Below are 19,039 nucleotides of genomic sequence, written 5' to 3' on the forward strand. Positions count from 1 at the left end.
CTACAGGGTGATATGGCTGCTGACCATCCATATAACCACAAGATAGAAAAGTCACGAATGAGATCTTTTTAATTTCACAATTGTTTCTCCAAGGCAGCCATGACGTTAAAGGAGAGCAAATGGACACTTTTGCTTAAGTCTCTTGCTCCTGAGAAAAAGACTCAAGCAATCTCATGTTTCTCCTCTAGAATCCAGAATAAATCTTGACAATGTCTTAAAGATTACAATATTTATATATGCCAAAATGTCTCATCAATTTTGCAAGACCAAATTATTGGAGCTATCCACAATCATTTTATAGGCCTATTCTTTTACTGTGTCAGCAACTGTCTCAGTTGTGTATCTTTTTATTTCTCCAGGGGTATCTTAGGGGACACATTTGGTACTTTAATGAAATGTACAGTAAGTGATGGGAAATGGTCTGCACTTATATAGTGCTTTTTTAACCTTAGCGGTTTTCAAAGCGCTTTACAGTGTGACACACACACACACACACACACACACACAGCAGAGCTGCCATGCAAGGCACTAGCCTGCCTTTGGGATGCAACTTGGGGTTCAGTGTCTTGCCCAAGGACACTTTGGCATGTGGAGTCATGTGAGCCAATCGAACCACCAACCCTGCGATTAGTGGCCGACCCACTCTACCACCTGAGCCACAGCCGCCCCTGTGATAACACCAGTAAGTCTCATGATCAATGAAGGAGCAACCTCTGATCAATACATTTGTCCTTTGAATATCAACGTCATCTATTACAATGGATGTTTCATTCACAAATTTAAGGATGGCCTGAGTTATAGATCTACAACATTTTTGAAACAGTACCCTCTGTAGCATCCAATTGACTAAAATGATTCCTTTGTAAACATCGTTCTCATTGTGGTCACACTTTAAGAGATGTACACTTGACTTGACTTGACTTGGCATGTATAAAGGTTGCTCAGATAGATTAATCAAAAGTCCACCTCTGATTATATTATGGCCAATAAAGCCGAGATAAGTGTTCCTCTCAAAGGTTAAGATTGAAGTCAGTTTCTCACATTAGCTACTGCTTGCAAGCGATCATTGTGAGGAGCGAATGAGCTGGAACAAAGGGGTCATTCTCAATATTTCTTTGATATTGATCCACCATCTAACAAAGAGAAATGGATTTAAGGCCTAGTGGTTCTGCGGTTGTTTTCTGTCTACTGGTTATTTTCAACCTGGGCAAGTTCAGTCAAGCGCAAACTGGTAAGAGCTTAAAGTTTTGAAAATAAGAAATATTGGGGCGGCTGTGGCTCAGTTGGTAGAGCGGGGCGGCTGCTAATCCCAGGGTTGGGGGTTTGATCCCCGGCCCACATGACTCCACATGTGGAAGTGTCCTTGGGGAAGACACTGAACCCCAAGTTGCTCCCAATGGCAGGCTAGCACCTTGCATGGCAGCTCTGCCACCATTGGAGTGTGAATGGGTGAATGAGACACAGTGTAAAGTGCTTTGGTAACCTCTAAGGTTAAAAAGGTGCTGTATAAGTGCAGACCATTTATTATACTATGCTATTTTTAAAAAGTGTAATTTTCTCTTTCTAAGGAGTTGTGTAATAACTATTAAGAGTAATAATCATATAACAGTACACTTCACAAAATGTATAACAAATGTCTTTTTTTTTTTTTACGGTGTGTTGATCAGAATCACGTAAACATAACAAACGTTATAATACTTATTTCACTTTCCATGAACAATACAGAACTTTGCTATGTGGAAAATGCAGACCATAACATTATTTTTGTGCCGGAGAACAACACTATCGATGCCACAGTTGCAACAATTAAAGCTGACGAGGGGGTGACAGTCCGTATCACTAGTCAGCAACCAGAGAATCTCTTCAGTCTTAACGACCGCAGTATCACTGCCAATGTTGTGCTGGACTTTGAGGTAAATCTATCTTATAACATTATTAATGGCAAATATGAAAAGCAAATCTGTTGTTGTGTTCAACCAATACTCAATAAAGCTAAAGTTTCCTAAGCTGTTGTAAAAAAGCATTTGTAGCAGATAAATGTCTCCCTCACTATATACAAAATGACCGGTAACATGTGTTTTGTGGTTTTCTTAGACATTTAAGGAGCCCTATTCGATGAAAATTGAGTGTACAAAAAATGATTCAACTGTGAGTATCTGGTATTTCATTTAAAACAATTAAAACCAGAGTACATTTGATTAAAGAAATGATGATTTTGAAACAAGTTAAAGGAATATTCCAGGTTTAATTCAAGTTTAGCTCAATTGACAGCATTTGTTACATAATGCTGATTACCACAAAAATTATTTCGACAATTCCCTCCTTTAAAAAAAAAAAAGCAGACATCTATGTTACAGTGAAGCACTTACAATGGAAGTCAATTGGGCCAGGGCTGGAGTGGGAAGAGAAATCTGCCCGGGATTTTACATAGCAAGGTGTGTGTGTGGGTGTGGGGGGGGATTCGCGGGCCTTTTCTGATCGGCCCCAAAGTGCGTCGGCCCACCGGGAAAATGCCCGGTATGACAGATTACCAGTCCAGCCCTTTAAGTTTCTTTTGCAATGTACATAGAAACTAGAAACTTCTATTGTATACTTTTCTGCATATCGCGGCGCCGTTTTGTGGTCCGTTCTGCATAACGCTGCAGTCCATTTTAGCTTATCGTGGTCCATTCGGCCCATTTCGCGGCTGATCCACCGGCCCGCTCAGTCCTCTTGATGGCCAGTCCCATCTGATCGGCTCCAAAGTGCGTCGGCCCACCGGGAAAATGCCCGGTATAACGGAATACCAGTCCAGCCCCCGAATGGGGCCAATCTGCAAACGTTTAAACACTCACTGTTTCAAAAGTAGCCACAAGACGTAAACAATATGCGTTTAACATGATTTTAGAGTGATAAAATCAATTACTAACCTTTTCTGTTGAATTTGATACTTTGTTGCCAAGACAACGTACCTCCGAAAACTCTAGAACCTTAAAAAAACTTTACAACTCGAATAATACAAAAGAGTTCATGTAAGTGCTTTTATGACATTATAAGCTTCAGATATCTTTTTTTAAACCCTCGAAAAATGTGTTCTCATTCACTTCCATTGTAAGGGCCTCACTGTAACCTCGATTTTTGCTTCATCTTTTTAAAAAAAACATTTTTAAAGAAAAGGAGAGACGTGTCAATACTAATTTTTGTTGTAATCAACATTACGCCACAAATGCTGATGAACGAGCTTAACTTGTATTGAACCCGGAATATTCCTTTAAACAAAATACTTTGTTTCTCTTTGTGTATTTACAATGTTTACTGAACCATTAAAGTAAATTAATCTCCTGCATGTCATCATTTGATCTTTTAGACCTTATTAACACTGAACATAGCTGTTGAGAACATAAATGATAATCCTCCAGTGTTTGCAGAGAGCCAGTTCACAATTGACGTCAATGAGGTACAAGAACATATCTCATTTTACTTGTTTAGCTGAAAAAATTAATGTTGCTTATGCTGTATGGATTAGTTTGTCTTTATTCTTTTATCTGCTTTTGTTCACGATTGTTTTAAAAAGTTCAAAAAATTATATTCTTTCAATTTTGTAGTTAACAATAGAGGGTACCACTGTGGCGAAAATCACTGCAAAAGATGCTGATGGTGATCACCTCTACTATAATCTGATTTCACCCGAGGTACATCTGAGATGATTTCCATAACTTGTCATAACTAAGTGAACATATCTACACATTCTTAAAATAAAGTCAAATAAAATGTTATTTATATGTACAGCAGAATGTACATAGAAACTTCTATTGTATACTATGTCGTCTTTATCAGAAGCTTACTTGCATTGGAATGTCGAGCTACTGGACGGAAGTCAGATGGCCAAATATTCCAAAAGGAATGCTGTACACATTCTATTAGGACTATTTCCTGCACACAATGTGTTTCTAAATCTGTCTAAAAAAAATCTTTTTTTTTTCAGGGAGAATTTGATCTGTTGAGCACTATTAATCCTGACATACTGGTGAAAAAACGGCTTGATTATGACATCATTAAAAAAGTCACAATGATGCTGTATGCACAGGTGAGTTCGTCGTCCTGGAGATTTCTCTGAAGAGTATTTAAAGGGTTCCTTTTTTTATGGCTATGACATTATTTCCTCACCATGATGTCAAACACAAAAGGAGATGGTTAGCAGAATATCAAGGCATTTTTCTTCTCTCCCAAAAATCAAAAGTGGACAGTGATTTTGTTTTGTTTGGCCATGCTCCAAAAATATAGGATATTTTGTGTGAGGAACAGACAGTCACAAAATAATTCACTGAAAATCTTGCATCTCACCCTTTCTAAACATGATACAAGAGCAGCCCGCCTGACATGGCAGGGTCTGAGTGGGGGTTGGGGGGCATTGCCCCATAAATTGTCCTTGTGCCCCCAAAGAAACTTCTGACACCCTCCTTTCGGTCCGATAAATAGAGAAATGAACAATTTCCCTCCTTTAAAAATAAAAAGCAAAAATCTAGGTTACAGTGAAGCACTTACAATTGAAGTCAATGGGGCCAGGGATGGAGTGGGAAGAGAAATCGGCCCGGGATTTTACATAGCAAGGTGTGTCCTGGGGGGGGGGGGGGATTTGTGGGCCTTTTCTGCATATCGTGGCGCCGTTTTGTGGTCCGTTCTGCATAATGCTGCAGTCCATTTTAGCTTATCGCTGATCCACCGGCCCGCTCAGATGGCCAGTCCCACCTGATCGGCCCCAAAGTGCGTCAGCCCACCGGGAAAATGCCCGGTATGCCAGATTACCAGTCCAGCCCTGAATGGGGCCAATCTGTAAACGTTTAAACACTCACTGTTTCAAAAGTAAAGCCACAAGATGTAAACAATATCTACCACTTGCACACCAAAAAGGTCAAAATTAGGGATGGCACTGATCTGATACATGGATCGGTATTGAGTCCGATACTGACGTTTTTACCCAGATTGGGTATTGGCCCTACGAGCCCGATCCGCATTGACGTTACTGTCAAGCTCAAATAATGGCAGAAATAACCTTCAAATCACCATTAAAATAGTCCATATAACTTGTGCATTTTATTCAGCCTCTTACAGTCATCCAAAATCTTATTATTATTATTAGAAATTACAATAAAAACAAATTGGGTCCCAAAAATTACTGTGTGATTGAAAAGTGGATTGATGTACTAATAAAACTAAAATGAAAAAACTAGAGAGAGAGAGAGAGAGAGAGAGAGAGAGAGAGAGAGAGAGAGAGAGAGAGAGAGAGATCTGAAACCATTTACAAGTCCAGATACTAGTTAAAATGTGTAAACAGAACTGGCTTCTTCTCTATTGAAGACTTTCACTGGAATTACTGTTATTTTTGCTGCTGCATCCTGCAGACTACATAACAATACAGTTTTACACATGTTCTTTATGTAATTGTTTTTTTTTTGTTTTCCTATTTTACAATGAAATAATGTATTGCTGGAGGTTTTTGCTTCTTTACACAGAGTACTCCCAATCAGTTCCACACAGTGAATTATACATGTTATAAACTCATTCCGGATCGGATCGGGATCGGTATCAGCTGATACTGATAGTTCAGGTATCAGAATCGGAAGATAATTTTTTTTTTACGTTCCATCCCGTCAAAATGCCCCCAAAAGATTGTATCTTAGTACTGTGGTCCGACCCCATTTAAGTATCTTACATATGGTCTCAGAAGACTTGGAATATAGCAAATACATGTTTGGACTGCTTTTTTGGTAGTTATTGTATGTCATTTTGGGGCTTTGCTTGTATAAATCCCTGTCCACTTTCACTACATGGAAAAGAACAGTCTGGACATTCTGCTAAATATCTCAATTTGCTTATCAAATAAAATGCGGGTGAGTAAATGAAGACCAAATTTACGTTTTCAGTGAAATATCAATTACATTTTTAAAGGGTGGTTCTTTTTGTCTAAAAATACTTGATTGATATTGAAAGCAGAGGGTGCAAATAATGGTCTTGATCATTTCAGGACACCCAGGACTCTGTGGGAGTCTCCCACACTGCCTCGGCCACTATCATAGTCAATATCATAGACATTGACAATCGTCCACCATGGTTCCTGCCATGTACAGAAATGGAGGTCAGCACCAGCAAATTGTGCCTGAACACTGGCTACGAAGGGACAGTCAGCTTAAACGAACAAGCGGTGGGTATCACTTCCTGTACTGTTGAAGATGTAGGTAGAGGTGCAAATATGTGTTCTTACAAAATTTTTAAAGAAAGTGCATCAAGCAACACTGTGGCTATAATAAAATTGCATTTCAAACAGAAATATTTGTAAAGTACATTTTACTGCTGAGGTTGCTGCCATTTTTGTACTTTTTACTCAACTTTATGAAGGCAAAATCAGTTTAAAATCCATAAAATTCATAAATGGATGTTTCTTCAACTTCAGGAACTTTCAACTTTTCAAAACCCAGGGTTTGATTTTTAGTAAAACAAACTTCAAAATTACATGAACAAAAAAAATTTTTTTCATGTAATTTGGCCATTATTGGGTTGTCCCAGACTTCCACGCAATGTTGAAGAGGCGTGTCATCCATGACACCCCCTCCACATCCAAAGCTTTCAGCATTTCTGGTCGGATCTCATCAATCCCTGGGGCTTTGCCACTGCGGAGATGTTTGACTACCTCATTGACCTCCCTCAGGAAAATTGAATCTGATTCCTCATCAGCCTCTGGCTCTGCCTCTAGCATATAGGGCGTGTTTGGGATTTAGGAGTTCTTCAAAGTGTTTCTTCCACCGCCCAATAACATCCTCAGTTGAGGTCAACCGAGTAGGGAAGGAGGTATTGCCCCAAGTGAAGGAGTTCAAGTACCTCGGGGTCTTGTTCACAATTGATGGGACAATGGAGCGGGAGGTTGGCCGGAAAACCAGGGAAGTGGGGGCAGTACTGCACTCACTCTATCGTACCGTTGTCACGAAAAGAGAGATGAGCCGGAAGGCAAAGCTCTCGATCTACCGGTCAGTTTTCGTTCCGTCCCTCACCTATGGTCATGAATGCTGGGCCATGACCGAAATAACTAGGTCGCAAGTACAAGCAGCCGAAATGGGCTTCCTCAGAAGGGTGGCGGGCTTCTCCCTTAGAGATAGTGTGAGGAGCTCAGTCATCCGTGAGGAGCTCAGAGTAGACCCGCTGCTCCTTTGCGTCGAAAGAAGCCAGTTGAGGTGGTTTGGGCATCTGGTAAGGATGCCTCCTGGGCGCCTCCCTAGGGAGGTGTTTCAGGCACGTCCAGCTGGGAGGAGGCCTCGGGGAAGGCCCAGGACTAGGTGGAGAGATTACATCTCCATACTGGCCAGGGAACGCCTCGGGGTCCCCCAGTCAGCTGGTTAATGTGGCTCAGGATAGGGAAGTTTGGGGCACCATGCTGGAGCTGCTGCCCACGTGACCCAACTTCGGATAAGCGGTTGAAGATGGATGGATGGATGGATGGATGGATGGATGGATGGATTATCCATTACCATTATATTGAACACAAAACAGAATTTGAGATGTGCCAGAAATTATACATTGGTGGGAATGTTCATGACTTTCAGAATTTGCCCAAAGTTGAAGAAAAACCCAATTTTGATCTTGACAAAGACGTCCAAAACTCATAATTAGGGTCATTCTAACAAGGCATAAACACACAATTAAAATATTTTGAAATGTGGTCAACAAAACCCAACACTCAGTGTAATTTAGTGTTTATTATTGTGTGTTGGGACAATGATTGAACTAGCCTTAAGAAATGAATAAATCTTGAGTTACAGAAACAGCCGTGACACAGTCCAGATAGACATATGATATTTTTTGTTCACTACAGACAGGTCCTTTGCCCTTGAAGCCAGGTCCAGTCAATGCTATTGATGGTGACAATGGTAGAAACGAGCCAATTGGCTACAGATTTCTTGGAGGTAAGACTCATTCTTTCACATTATGGTCCTCATGGGTTTATTCGTAAAGAATAAGTTACACCAAATGGCCAAAATGATGTGGACACCCCTGTGAGTAATGGTTTTGGATACATCCCTCAATTCCAGTGACTGATCACTGAGTGAATTTTCTTATTTTTTTTTTTTGTCTATGTTCAGGAAATGAAGATGATACATTTGATATCAACCCTAACAGTGGGAGCATCACAATGCTAAAACCAGTTGGCTTAGCTGGCCCGTTCGTTCTTAAAGTTTTGGTGAGAAAAATATTTTTAATTAGTCATTTCTGCAGTTAGACCACCATTCAGTTTTGAATGCACAAGTGTGTGCTTTATATTAACTTTTTATCTCCCAACAATAATGTTGTGCCAGCATTTTGAAGTTGCTAAAACATAGAAGTCTATTGATCAAGGATGCAATTGATGCCAATGATGACCTCAAAGATCATCTCAACACATCCTGTAGTTGCTTCCCAACCCAACTTTCTTCTCTGTCTCCATAGGCATTTCAAGAGCAGACAGTTGATCAGTTTGCCACCACCACAGTCATCCTAAGGGTGGTGGTAACTAGTAAGCATCCTCCTAAATTTGTGAAGCCCAGTTATGAAGGTTTTATCTCAGAGGACGCAGGTGTGGACAGCTTGTTAATGGAGAGCGAAACCTCCAACAAGCCCCTCCGTGTACAGGCAACAGATGAAGACTTTTCTAATGTAAGAACTCAAACTGCACTGTGGTCTGTGCACGGTCCATCCCAGAGCTGCATACTCATGTATCAACCAGCACATTAACTGGCTGTTAATCTATAAAAAAACACTGCCTTTAAAGGGGAATACCTGTGTAAAACACAGTCAGAAAGAACTTAATTCAAATGGAAAACAAGTTTCTTTTGCTAGGATTGGACTAAATTGGTCATAAAACAATTCTCATGTAAATAGTAGCGTTGAACTGAAATGTACGCGCAGCGTAGTTTGAGCGGGAAGACTAGCAGCTGTACATCATCGCACCATTAGCTAAGTAACTCCTAGCCAATCACATGTAAGCCATTGCTTTATAAGTCTGCTCACAATCACATCGCTGTTTCAGTGAGCTAACATGGCAACCTCCACCACCCCACCACCACCAGTTGAGTCCCGTCCTGCACGGGGGTAGTCTCCTCACCCCTGCCTCCTATCTCCGGCAAGATATGCCAGTTTCGAGACTTCTTCGCACTGCCAGATGGGGCTTTTGCCAAAGAGTGAAATTACATTTCCGTTTTATATTCATCAAATAAATATCAGTATAAGTCTTCCTGAATTTTTAAAAACAAATTGTAACTTCATGCTTTGAATTGAATCGTTCATAAATTCATTCTTATGTAAACCGTCGCATTCAATTCAACGCTACAGATTGATTTACTCAGAAATGCAATACTTGTGTTTCATGAATGAGGCCCATATTCTTTATGTTTCTGGAGTCAAATGCTGAACTTGTTTCTTCATAGGGGATGAATCCTAACATCAGAATTGAGATTGTAGATGGCACTGACTTCTCGATAACTCCAGAAGGCTTCATACTCATGGCAAAGGCAGTTGCCCCTGGCACTGTAAATTTACAAGTGAGAACTTAACTTTTGCAATGTTTATATTTAACCCTTTCAAGCCTTAGCCCAAAATTATGAAAATTCCCTCTCCAACTCTACAACAGAAAGTAAGTACACAATTTGTAGCCAGCAGTGTGTTCTTCACAAATCCATCACAGATCACAAATTCAAAAATGGCAAAAAAAGTTATTGATATTTATTGAGCTTATGTTTATTTAGCAAGTTTCACAGAAATGTGCTTAAAAATTGAGGCTAGCTGCCTGTCTGATGAACGCCGACGGCCATGCCATTTTTTCCAGAAATAACTAGCATTTAGCTTAAATTGTCATGAGTATCTAGGCATGGTGATTGGATGGCGAAAATATAGAGACGGGAACCATGGGAATAATTGTTCCCAAATTTGAACCCCCCGGCTGGTAAGGGTTAACGCAATTTCTACATGTAAATTTTTTTTTACTTTCTGACTGAAATATTCATATATTACTATGTTATTCAATGTGACTTAGATGAGGGTGGTTGACATGACCAACAATGAATCAAGCATTGCTTCCCTTACCGTTGAGGTTACTCCAGGTAAGACCGACTCAATACTGCATTCTACCAAGATAACACCTAGTTATATTCATGCTAATAATATGATGCAATCTAAACAGGTTTAATCAAAAGTGGCTAAAAAGGTGTGGGCTAATCACAGCAATTTTGCCTGGCTTTAAGCTAGCTTTCAGCAAAAGGTTTTGGTGATGGAAGCATGGATATACTTTGATGCTGCAAGGGTTGCGCTAAATCCGTTTATATTTCAGGCCATTAAAGAGATTAGCTAAACATCATTACAGAGCCTTAATCAGCGTATCGTTTAAAATATTTTCTTCTTCTTCAGGGATTCCCACAACCACTATGGTCACTACGTCTATCATAACCACAAATAAGATCACTGACACACCACAAACAGAAAGCACCTCCACCTCTAACCCAGACACCTCTACCTCTAACCCAGACACCTCCACCTCTAACCCAGACACCTCTACCTCTAACCCAGACACCTCTACCTCTAACTCTGTCACCTCCACAACTCCTGGCCCCACCACAGGTACACTCACTTATGCTAAGCTAACTAGCCTAGCTAATTCTTGTGGTGTGTTATGTCGTATGCTGTGTTCGAAATAGCAGCCAATGATGGTGGTCAGATGGTTTAACTGGTCTCTAAAACCAACCAACAGTCCAGGTTGACCAGGCTGCGAGGCCAACTAAGACCAGAGCACCAATTTAGGCTGGTTGAAAGCTTGTTTGCATCAAGGTTGCATGTTTTATTCTGCTGACACCTTGCAAATCTGACTGTTTAAGCCCTGCTAAAAATCTTAAACTAGCCTAAGCTGGTTTGCTGAACAATTGCCTGGTCAGTCTAGTCCATTAGCTGTTTTTAACAGGGTTTAGGGCATTTCAGTTGGTCGGATTTGGAACTAGACCAGCTAAAACAGCTTAGCCAGCTAAGACCAGCAAACCAGCTTGGGCTGTGTGCTGTTCGCCATATAAGCATGCTAAAAAACAGTGTATCTCACATGTTCTGTGTTCCAGATGGGCCGCAGGTGAGAGTGGGTGAGTATAGAACAGAAGATATGGCAGCTCTAGGGGCCAGTTTGGCTGTGGTGATAGTCCTGTGCTTGGTTTGTATCGGACTGCTGGCACACCGCATCAAGGGCCATAACACAGACTGGAAGAAACTTTCCGAAGCTAGCGTCTTCCGTAGCACTGTGAGTTTCTAATAAATGACTATTACACACAGATGTTGCTTTTTAGTTAACATGTTAAACACAAGCTGTATCACTCAATTATTCAATGGCTGACTTTGAAACCAAAAAAAGAAATGTTTCATGTTTCAGGTTAAAAGATTTAAAATTTGAAGGGATGTAGGCTTGCTGTGTTTTGGCTAATTGCTACATCTGAATGAAATATAGAACGACAGAAAGCAGAACAAATGATAGAACAATAGATAGATAGATAGATAGATAGATAGATAGATAGATAGATAGATAGATAGATAGATAGATAGATAGATAGATAGATAGATAGATAGATAGATAGATAGATAGAGTAAAGGGATTAATGGAAAGGAGGCGAGAACTGGCTTGACGATATAAATAATAGTTTAATGAAGAACTAAACAAAAAGACAAACACACAAAGGTGTTGGACAGCTGCCAGGAAATCTCTCTCTCTCTCTCATAGTGCAGCTTCCAGTCAGTTTTTATCCCTCTCTGAGGCTTGATTAGCCTGATTAGTGGCCGGGTGTGCAGCATCACGACCTGGCCCTGCCCTCACAGATAGATAGATAGACAGACAGACAGACAGACAGACAGATAGATAGACAGACAGACAGGTAGACAGATAGATAGATAGATAGATAGATAGATAGATAGATAGATAGATAGATAGATAGATAGATAGATAGATAGATAGATAGATAGATAGATAGATAGATAGATAGATAAAATGACAGTGAAGCCCAAAATGATCGATAGAACAAGTTACTAACAATGGGCCAAACCTTAAATTAAACACTGTAATGTATATTTACAGCATATCTTTTTCTTTTGGCAGTTGGGAGGGGGTTTGGGTGGTCCCAAGGAGGGTGTGCAGTACATTAACGAGGACTTCCAGCATGATGATGGTTCTTTAAGCGTGATCTCTAGGCTGGCTGCTGACCTGGAGATGAAACTAGAATCTGGGCCACAAGAGCAGGTGACACCCAGCAGTACTTCGATTCTCCAAACACCCGCCACCCGTAGCATTCAGCCCGATTCCACCAGCCTGGGGAGTTTAGATACCCTAGACGGCGAGAAGGAGGTGAAACCGATCCTTACCAAAGAGCGACATGCAGAGGAGGGCTACAAAGCCGTCTGGTTTAAGAAAGATATTGACCCTAACACCAAAGAGGAAGTAGTCATCATTCCAAACACTGGTGACCTGGAGGGAGACCATGAAGAAGAGGATGACAGTGAGGAGGAACAGGAAGATGATGATCATCTACAGACATGGATGAAGGACTGGCAGGGAGATATTCTAGAGGCTTTAGAAGATTAAGGCAGAATGGCTTCAGATTTGTAGAGCTCTGATTGTAGAGCCAGTTTGGGGATTTTAAAGCAAATGGATGGCCTATTTCTCAGCTGAAGGAACATTACAGCGCAAAAGCTGCAAACAAATAGGACTTGAGTTTAGATCAAATGTTTGCCATTGTAGCAGAAGAGAAAATGTTAAAATGATCATTCAAGTTATTATATGTTTGCTAAAGAATCAATGAAATAACTATTTAATTTATCATATGCCCTTTCTATTTTTAAGTTTGTAAATATAGTCCACACTGCAAAAAATCCAGCCTGATCCCATGAAAAATATACGAGTGTGGCAACAGTCAACCCGTCCTTTACGGGTATCGCTGCAGTTCCGAGGTGAAATGTCCACCGTGTGGCGCTAAAAGCGAGTAAAATGTACTCACAACAGGTTTTACCTTCCTACCTTAAACCTTAAACCTAACCGATGGTTTTATAAAAAGCAAATGTGAGATGAAAAACGATATTGCTGAAGCAGTCATGTCATTTTCTGATGCTTAATAACATTTTTGGCTCACATGTCGACTTGTGTGCTTTTTCAATCTGTTACTTACATACACACTGCTATGTTATGATATCAAAACACTTTTACTATAATGCACCATTTGAAAAACTATACATTTAACACTTGTATTACAGACCCACCAACATTTACACACTTATTCCAATGTGATTAGCTTCCGCGGTAGCTCACCTGATAGTGTTGGACTTTTGACTCTGAAAACTGTGGTTCAAGACCAGTCAAGCGCTCAAGTGGACATGTGAGACGGATTTGTCCTAGAAGTGACACGAAATGACGTGGTTACTTCAAAAAATTTGCTTTTCATGCCTCATTTGCTTTTACACTATCGGTTAGATTTAGGAATTGGTTTAGGGTAAGGATGTCTTGTCCACCTCTCATTTGCTTTTAGGACACTATTGGTTACGTTTAGGTGTTGGTTTAGGGTGAAGATGTCTGTTAGGTTTAGCTTAAAGTTTTAGGTTAGGGAGGTACATTTGACTCCGTCTAATATTTACCTTAACCTCATCTGATTATGACATCATTTCACTCACTTTTGGCGCCCCACGATGGACAATTTATTGGTAAACTGCAGCGAAATGTGTAATAAGGCATGTTTTTCTAAAAATGTTGCCATGGTAACGTAAATTTGCCCATGCCGGTATACACCGATAAGACATAATATTACAACCACCTGTCTAATACTGTGTAGGTCCCCCTCGTGCCACCAAAACAGCGCCAATCTGCATCTGGGCTGGTTTGAGTATTTCTGGGATTTTCATGCACAACAGTCTCTAGAATTTACTCCGAATGGTGCCAAAAACTAAAAACATCCAGAGAGGGGCAGTTCTGTGGATGGAAATGTCTTGTTGATGAGAGAGGTCAACAGAGAATGGCCAGAATGGTTCAAACTGATAAAGTCTATGGTAACTCAGATAACCGCTCTGTACAATTGTGGTGAGAAGAACATAATCGCAGAATGCTATTCTGAGATGCAGGTTGGTTACTGTGGCAGCACAAGGGGTACCTACACAATATTAGGTCTACAGACGTCGTAGCACTATTGGGGGTGTTCACCTATCTCTCTTGGGCCCCCTCAGTGGCTGGGCCCCTGAAAGCTGCCCCTTTTCCTCCCTTACAGGCGGGCCTGGGCCTCAGAGCTAACATGGACTAAAAGTCACAAAACTTCCATTTTTATTTCATGGGGTCTTTCAAAGTGAAATTAAGTATTTGACTGCACTGCACTTTTAAAGTAAAATAACAAATGTTAGCTTAGATGTTGCCATTAAATGTGGAGACATTTGCTTTGATATCCTTGTGGCCTTAACTGCGTGTTTATTTGTGTTTGTGCTGTTGCCGTGGAATCTTGCCCTCGAATCACAAAATCCATTCACAATAATCATAAATTATTTTATAGCTGCTTAGATAACCTTTAATCATTAACCCGAGAACAGTCACAGGTATCTTGGTCCAACTTTGAGTGCTGTATTGTTCATTTGCATGCTGTTATGTAATGCGTACCACAAACAAACAGACTGAATCAGGTCTATCTCTACAGGTGAATCATCCAGGTCATATTTCACTCCAAAATCAAATCAAAATAAATATCTAAATATTTAGGCCTGAATATCCGAATCAAGTGTATCCCTACTTGAGGAACATTTTGAAAGTTTAGTTATCATGTCTATACTATATACTACTGTATATCTGAAAACGACAGGGTTGCCTCGATAATACCATGTGTTTTGGACACTCTGGTAATATCAAGATATTCCTTTAAGTACTGTACATTGAAGTACCATGGTTTTACCAACTGATACCATCAATGGTAACGCCACAGCACATATTTATAAGGTGAAATAGCTCCCTCTTCAGGGTCACCACTTTAATGTTTTCAATTGGGGAACAGCGCTCCTCTGGGGCCAACAAAAAATCTCTTTCATAAACACTTCACAGTTCATGGGACAACAGAGGGTTGTTTTCAGTATAATAAAACATATTTGACAGTCTCTGATGTTTTTAATATACACTGGCCCCATAAATCATTTAAATGTATAAAAAAATATATTGCATTTGATAACAAAATATTGAAGCAAGAGGCATCTGCAAACAAATGCTGCTAGAGCTTTTCTCAAAACTAACGTCTTATGAGCTATTTCTGCAAAGACTTCTAAATAACTGATCCAAATAGATTTTTAGTAGCCAATCAGTTCCCCTCAAAATTCACACAGGTGTGCTCCCATGTTTGACAACAATTATGTTGTTTTATAATTAAAAGATAGATACAATTTTTTGTGAAATGTTTTTGCTAAACTTACAGTAGCTTTAAATCATATACCACTTGGCTTGCTACTTTGTAATCTAATGCAATGACATTCGTACATTGTTATGCACGTGAACACATACAAGTGAATGGGTGCCAACATTTTAAAACTCCAAAATCCACGTAAAGGCAGCAGAAATGTTATCCATATGACCCCAGTGGTTAATCCATGTGTTCAGATACGATATGATAGGTGTGAGTGACAAACAGAACAAATCATAAATTCTTCTCCCTGCCCAGTAGGGGGTGATATTCACAAAGTACAGAAGAAGGAGAATGTAAATGTGAAGTGGAGATTGACTGAGCAGGGAGAATTTATAGTAAAAAATAAAGGACTTAAATATTGATCTGTTTCTCACCCACACATATATTGCTTCTGAAGACATGGATTAAACTACTAAAGTCTTATGGATTACTTTTAAGATGAATTTACATGCTTGTTTTGAGCTTCAAAGTTCTGGTCACCATTCACTTGCATTGTAAGGACTACATAGCTGAGAAATTCTTCTAAAAATCTTTGTGTTTAGCAGAAGAAACAAAGTCATACACATACTGGGATGGCATGAGTGTGAGTAAATGATGAGAGAATTTTCATTTTTGGGTGAACTATCCCTTTAAGTGTTCCAATACTTTTAGAGACAACTTTAATTTAGCCTGTGCTAATTCTTAAATAAGGTGGTATCTTTTCTTAAGCGTAAAAATTGTGATATAGTGTTCCTTCAAGAAATGCACCTTTCTTCACAGGAAGCTGAAAAACTTGGCACAGTTTGGGATGGGCATGTGTTTTGTACAGTGCTGGTTTGAGTAAGAGCAGGGAAGTCATTACATTGATAAAGAAGCATTAACAATTAAAATATCTCAAACAGATTAAAGAAAATGTAGGAAGAATCACTATTGTTTTGGCTGAAATACAGGGCCAAAATCAGATTTTTGCTAATATATATATATATATATATATATAGGGTTTCCGCAGATCCTTAAAAAGTCGTACATTCAGTTTTCCAAAATTTAAGATCATAACAAGTCTTAAATATCTTAAATGACACAACAAAAGTCTTAATTATCATTCAAAGATGTCTTAAATGTGGAGGTGGAAAGACGGGAGTCCTGATATGACCTAATGTGATAATCAAACTTCAGAAGAGTACGATTTAAATAAATGCATGCGCTGCGTCCTTTAAATTGAAAACGTGCTTGCGAGTGTTTTCAGCTGTTGCATAGAAGTTCACAAGCATATCGGAAATAAGCGATCACGAATGATCAACTGTTGATGATGATGATGAAATATGAAAATGTTTACTTTTAATCTACGTTGTAGATTATTTTAAGAGTTCACATTTTATTACCCTTAACTGTATGAATGAGCAGCTAGAAGAGGTGAAGCGCAAACATTTCAAAATAAGAGTCCCCAGAGTATTTCAGCCTTTAAAGTTAAAAGGGCTGCGCTATGAATCAAATCCTTTTTTTCCATTGGTTATTAGTATTTTGGTAGCACCATACTCTGCATCTGGAATTTAAATCAATTTGGACTCTTGTAGCCTCTGTCTGGTACTTCCCATCACAGGAAGTGAAGACTAAGAACATTTAATATGTGCTACCAATTTTAAAAACCATTGGTAGATTAAATGCCTTTCTTTAAACACATCATATCAGCAAAATCAACTATTGGTCGACTCCTATTTTGCATTTATTTACTGGCACATAAACCCATTTTAATGTGATATATATGTGGAAAACATGTCTTGAGTACAGATCGCTCGAAAACATTTTTTATTAAAGGGTCAATATTAACTCACTAAATCAGACAAATTTGCTGGGAATAAAATGCCCAAATACTTAATGCACTTTGACAAAATTTTCACATCTAGCTGTATCAGGGAAATTGGACAGTAACTTTTACACACACTTGGATCTTTGTCCTTTTTAAGAATCAAAATGATCCGGGCCTGTGTCATGGTTGGAGGAAGCTTTCCATTCTTTAATTATTCCGTATAAACTTCTAACAAAATTGGAGACAGTTCTGTAGCAGAAGATCTAAAAAATTCAGCAGGAGCCTTGCCTGCAGGCATGGCCTTAATTACCTTGTCAAGCTCCTCCAAGGTTATCTCAGAGTTTTGTGCAGTCGTCAGCTTGGGGATTTTTAATGGTTCCACAAAGTTTCTAATATCTTCATCAGTAGACGAAGACGTGGAACTATAAAGATCAAGATAGAATTCTTTAAAAGCATTATTAATATCAATGGCTGAGGTAAATATTTTTCCACCAGCAGATTTCACTGAGAGAATGGTAGAAAAAGACTCTCTGCTTTAAATATTTAGCCAAAAGCTTCCCTGCTTTGTCCCCCAACTCAAAGTATGTTGTAGTGTAAAATAGTTTTATATCTATATTTCAATCGGGTCAATTCTCTGAGGCCATCGGATGACATTCGGTGCTTCAGCTCTGCCACAGCACTTTTAATATTCCCTTCTAACTCCACAAGTTCTCGTGATTTGGATTTTTTGATGAATGAGGCATACTGTATGATACGATCCCTAAGAACCACCTTAAGTGCCTCCCAAGCCACACCCACAGAGGATACTGAGGACCAGTTGGTCTCCATATAAACAGTGATTTCAGCCTTTAATATTTGTTGGAAATCAGGATTTTGCAAAAGGGATACATTAAAGTGCTAACTATAGGATTGCTTTTACTCAGTATGTGGCAACACCTTTAAGCACACCAGGGCGTGATCTGAGACTAAGATGTTTCCTATTGAGCAATCCACAACAGATGAAATGAGGGATATAAAAAAATCTCCATATAATCAAAAGTCTCCAAATATCTGTAAGACCAAGATTTTTACACATCCTGTGAAGTGTCGATGTTGCTCTAGGGGGCTTACACACTTTTACATCACTATGATCAAGGACTGAGTCCATCAAAAGATTAAAGTCTCCTCCCAATATTATATCATGAGGGGTGCCAGTGGCTTGCAACATCCCTTCAAGAACTATAAAAAAGCCCTGATCATCAATGTTAGGTGCATAAATATGAGCCAAAACCAACCTTTGCCATTTCTGCTAAAACAATAATGACTCTTCCTAATTTATCTTTAATCTGTTTGAGACATTTGAATTGTAGATGTTTACTTATCAGTGTAATGACTCCCCTGCCCTTACTTGTGCCAGCACTAAAAAAACATGCCCACCCCATATCTTCCCAAATTTGTCAGCTTCCTACGGAGAAAGGTGTGTTTCTTGAAGAAACACTATATCGTATTTCTTACGTGTAAGAAAATAAATAACCTTCCTTCTTTTTATGGGGTGCCCCAACCCATTAACACTCCACATGGGGAAAGGTAACCCACTCATACTAACATTTGACATTTGATATATTGGAAAAAATAAATTGTGTGTCAAAAACAAGATTATACAGACAATATTACAAATTTTTGCAACAATCAAACCCCAAACTCCCTCTCGAACCCCCCCACCCCCCCCAAAAGAAACTGAAAAAAGTAAACGTGCACATTAACCCCGTGCACGACAGCGTCAACCGGCATCAATCCCTCTAAACTCAAAGAGTCCATGTACGCACACGAGAGC

The 19,039-nt window shown here is 39.5% G+C and overlaps 1 protein-coding gene across 1 annotated transcript; it reads left to right on the plus strand.

The window, feature by feature from the left end:
* Positions 1 to 1,712: 1,712 nt before the first annotated feature.
* Positions 1,713 to 12,607, plus strand: LOC127640221 (cadherin-related family member 5-like). Its single transcript, XM_052122675.1, has 13 exons — positions 1,713 to 1,913; positions 3,347 to 3,436; positions 3,585 to 3,671; positions 3,965 to 4,066; positions 6,005 to 6,185; positions 7,848 to 7,934; positions 8,112 to 8,209; positions 8,455 to 8,661; positions 9,432 to 9,545; positions 10,037 to 10,103; positions 10,408 to 10,617; positions 11,103 to 11,278; positions 12,125 to 12,607. Exons 1-13 carry the CDS (start codon positions 1,713 to 1,715, stop codon positions 12,605 to 12,607), a joined length of 2,103 nt encoding a protein of 700 aa, XP_051978635.1.
* Positions 12,608 to 19,039: the final 6,432 nt, after the last annotated feature.

The sequence above is a fragment of the Xyrauchen texanus genome, chromosome 49 (genome assembly GCF_025860055.1).
Source record: "Xyrauchen texanus isolate HMW12.3.18 chromosome 49, RBS_HiC_50CHRs, whole genome shotgun sequence".
NCBI lineage: Eukaryota > Metazoa > Chordata > Actinopteri > Cypriniformes > Catostomidae > Xyrauchen > Xyrauchen texanus.

Bases quoted from the DNA above. Each gene is read 5' to 3' on its own strand.
- LOC127640221 (XM_052122675.1), top strand. From the start codon at position 1,713: ATGAACAATACAGAACTTTGCTATGTGGAAAATGCAGACCATAACATT. The intron at 8,210-8,454 runs GTGAGAAAAATA...CTGTCTCCATAG, and splicing joins CGTTCGTTCTTAAAGTTTTG to GCATTTCAAGAGCAGACAGT. The intron at 9,546-10,036 runs GTGAGAACTTAA...AATGTGACTTAG, and splicing joins CTGGCACTGTAAATTTACAA to ATGAGGGTGGTTGACATGAC.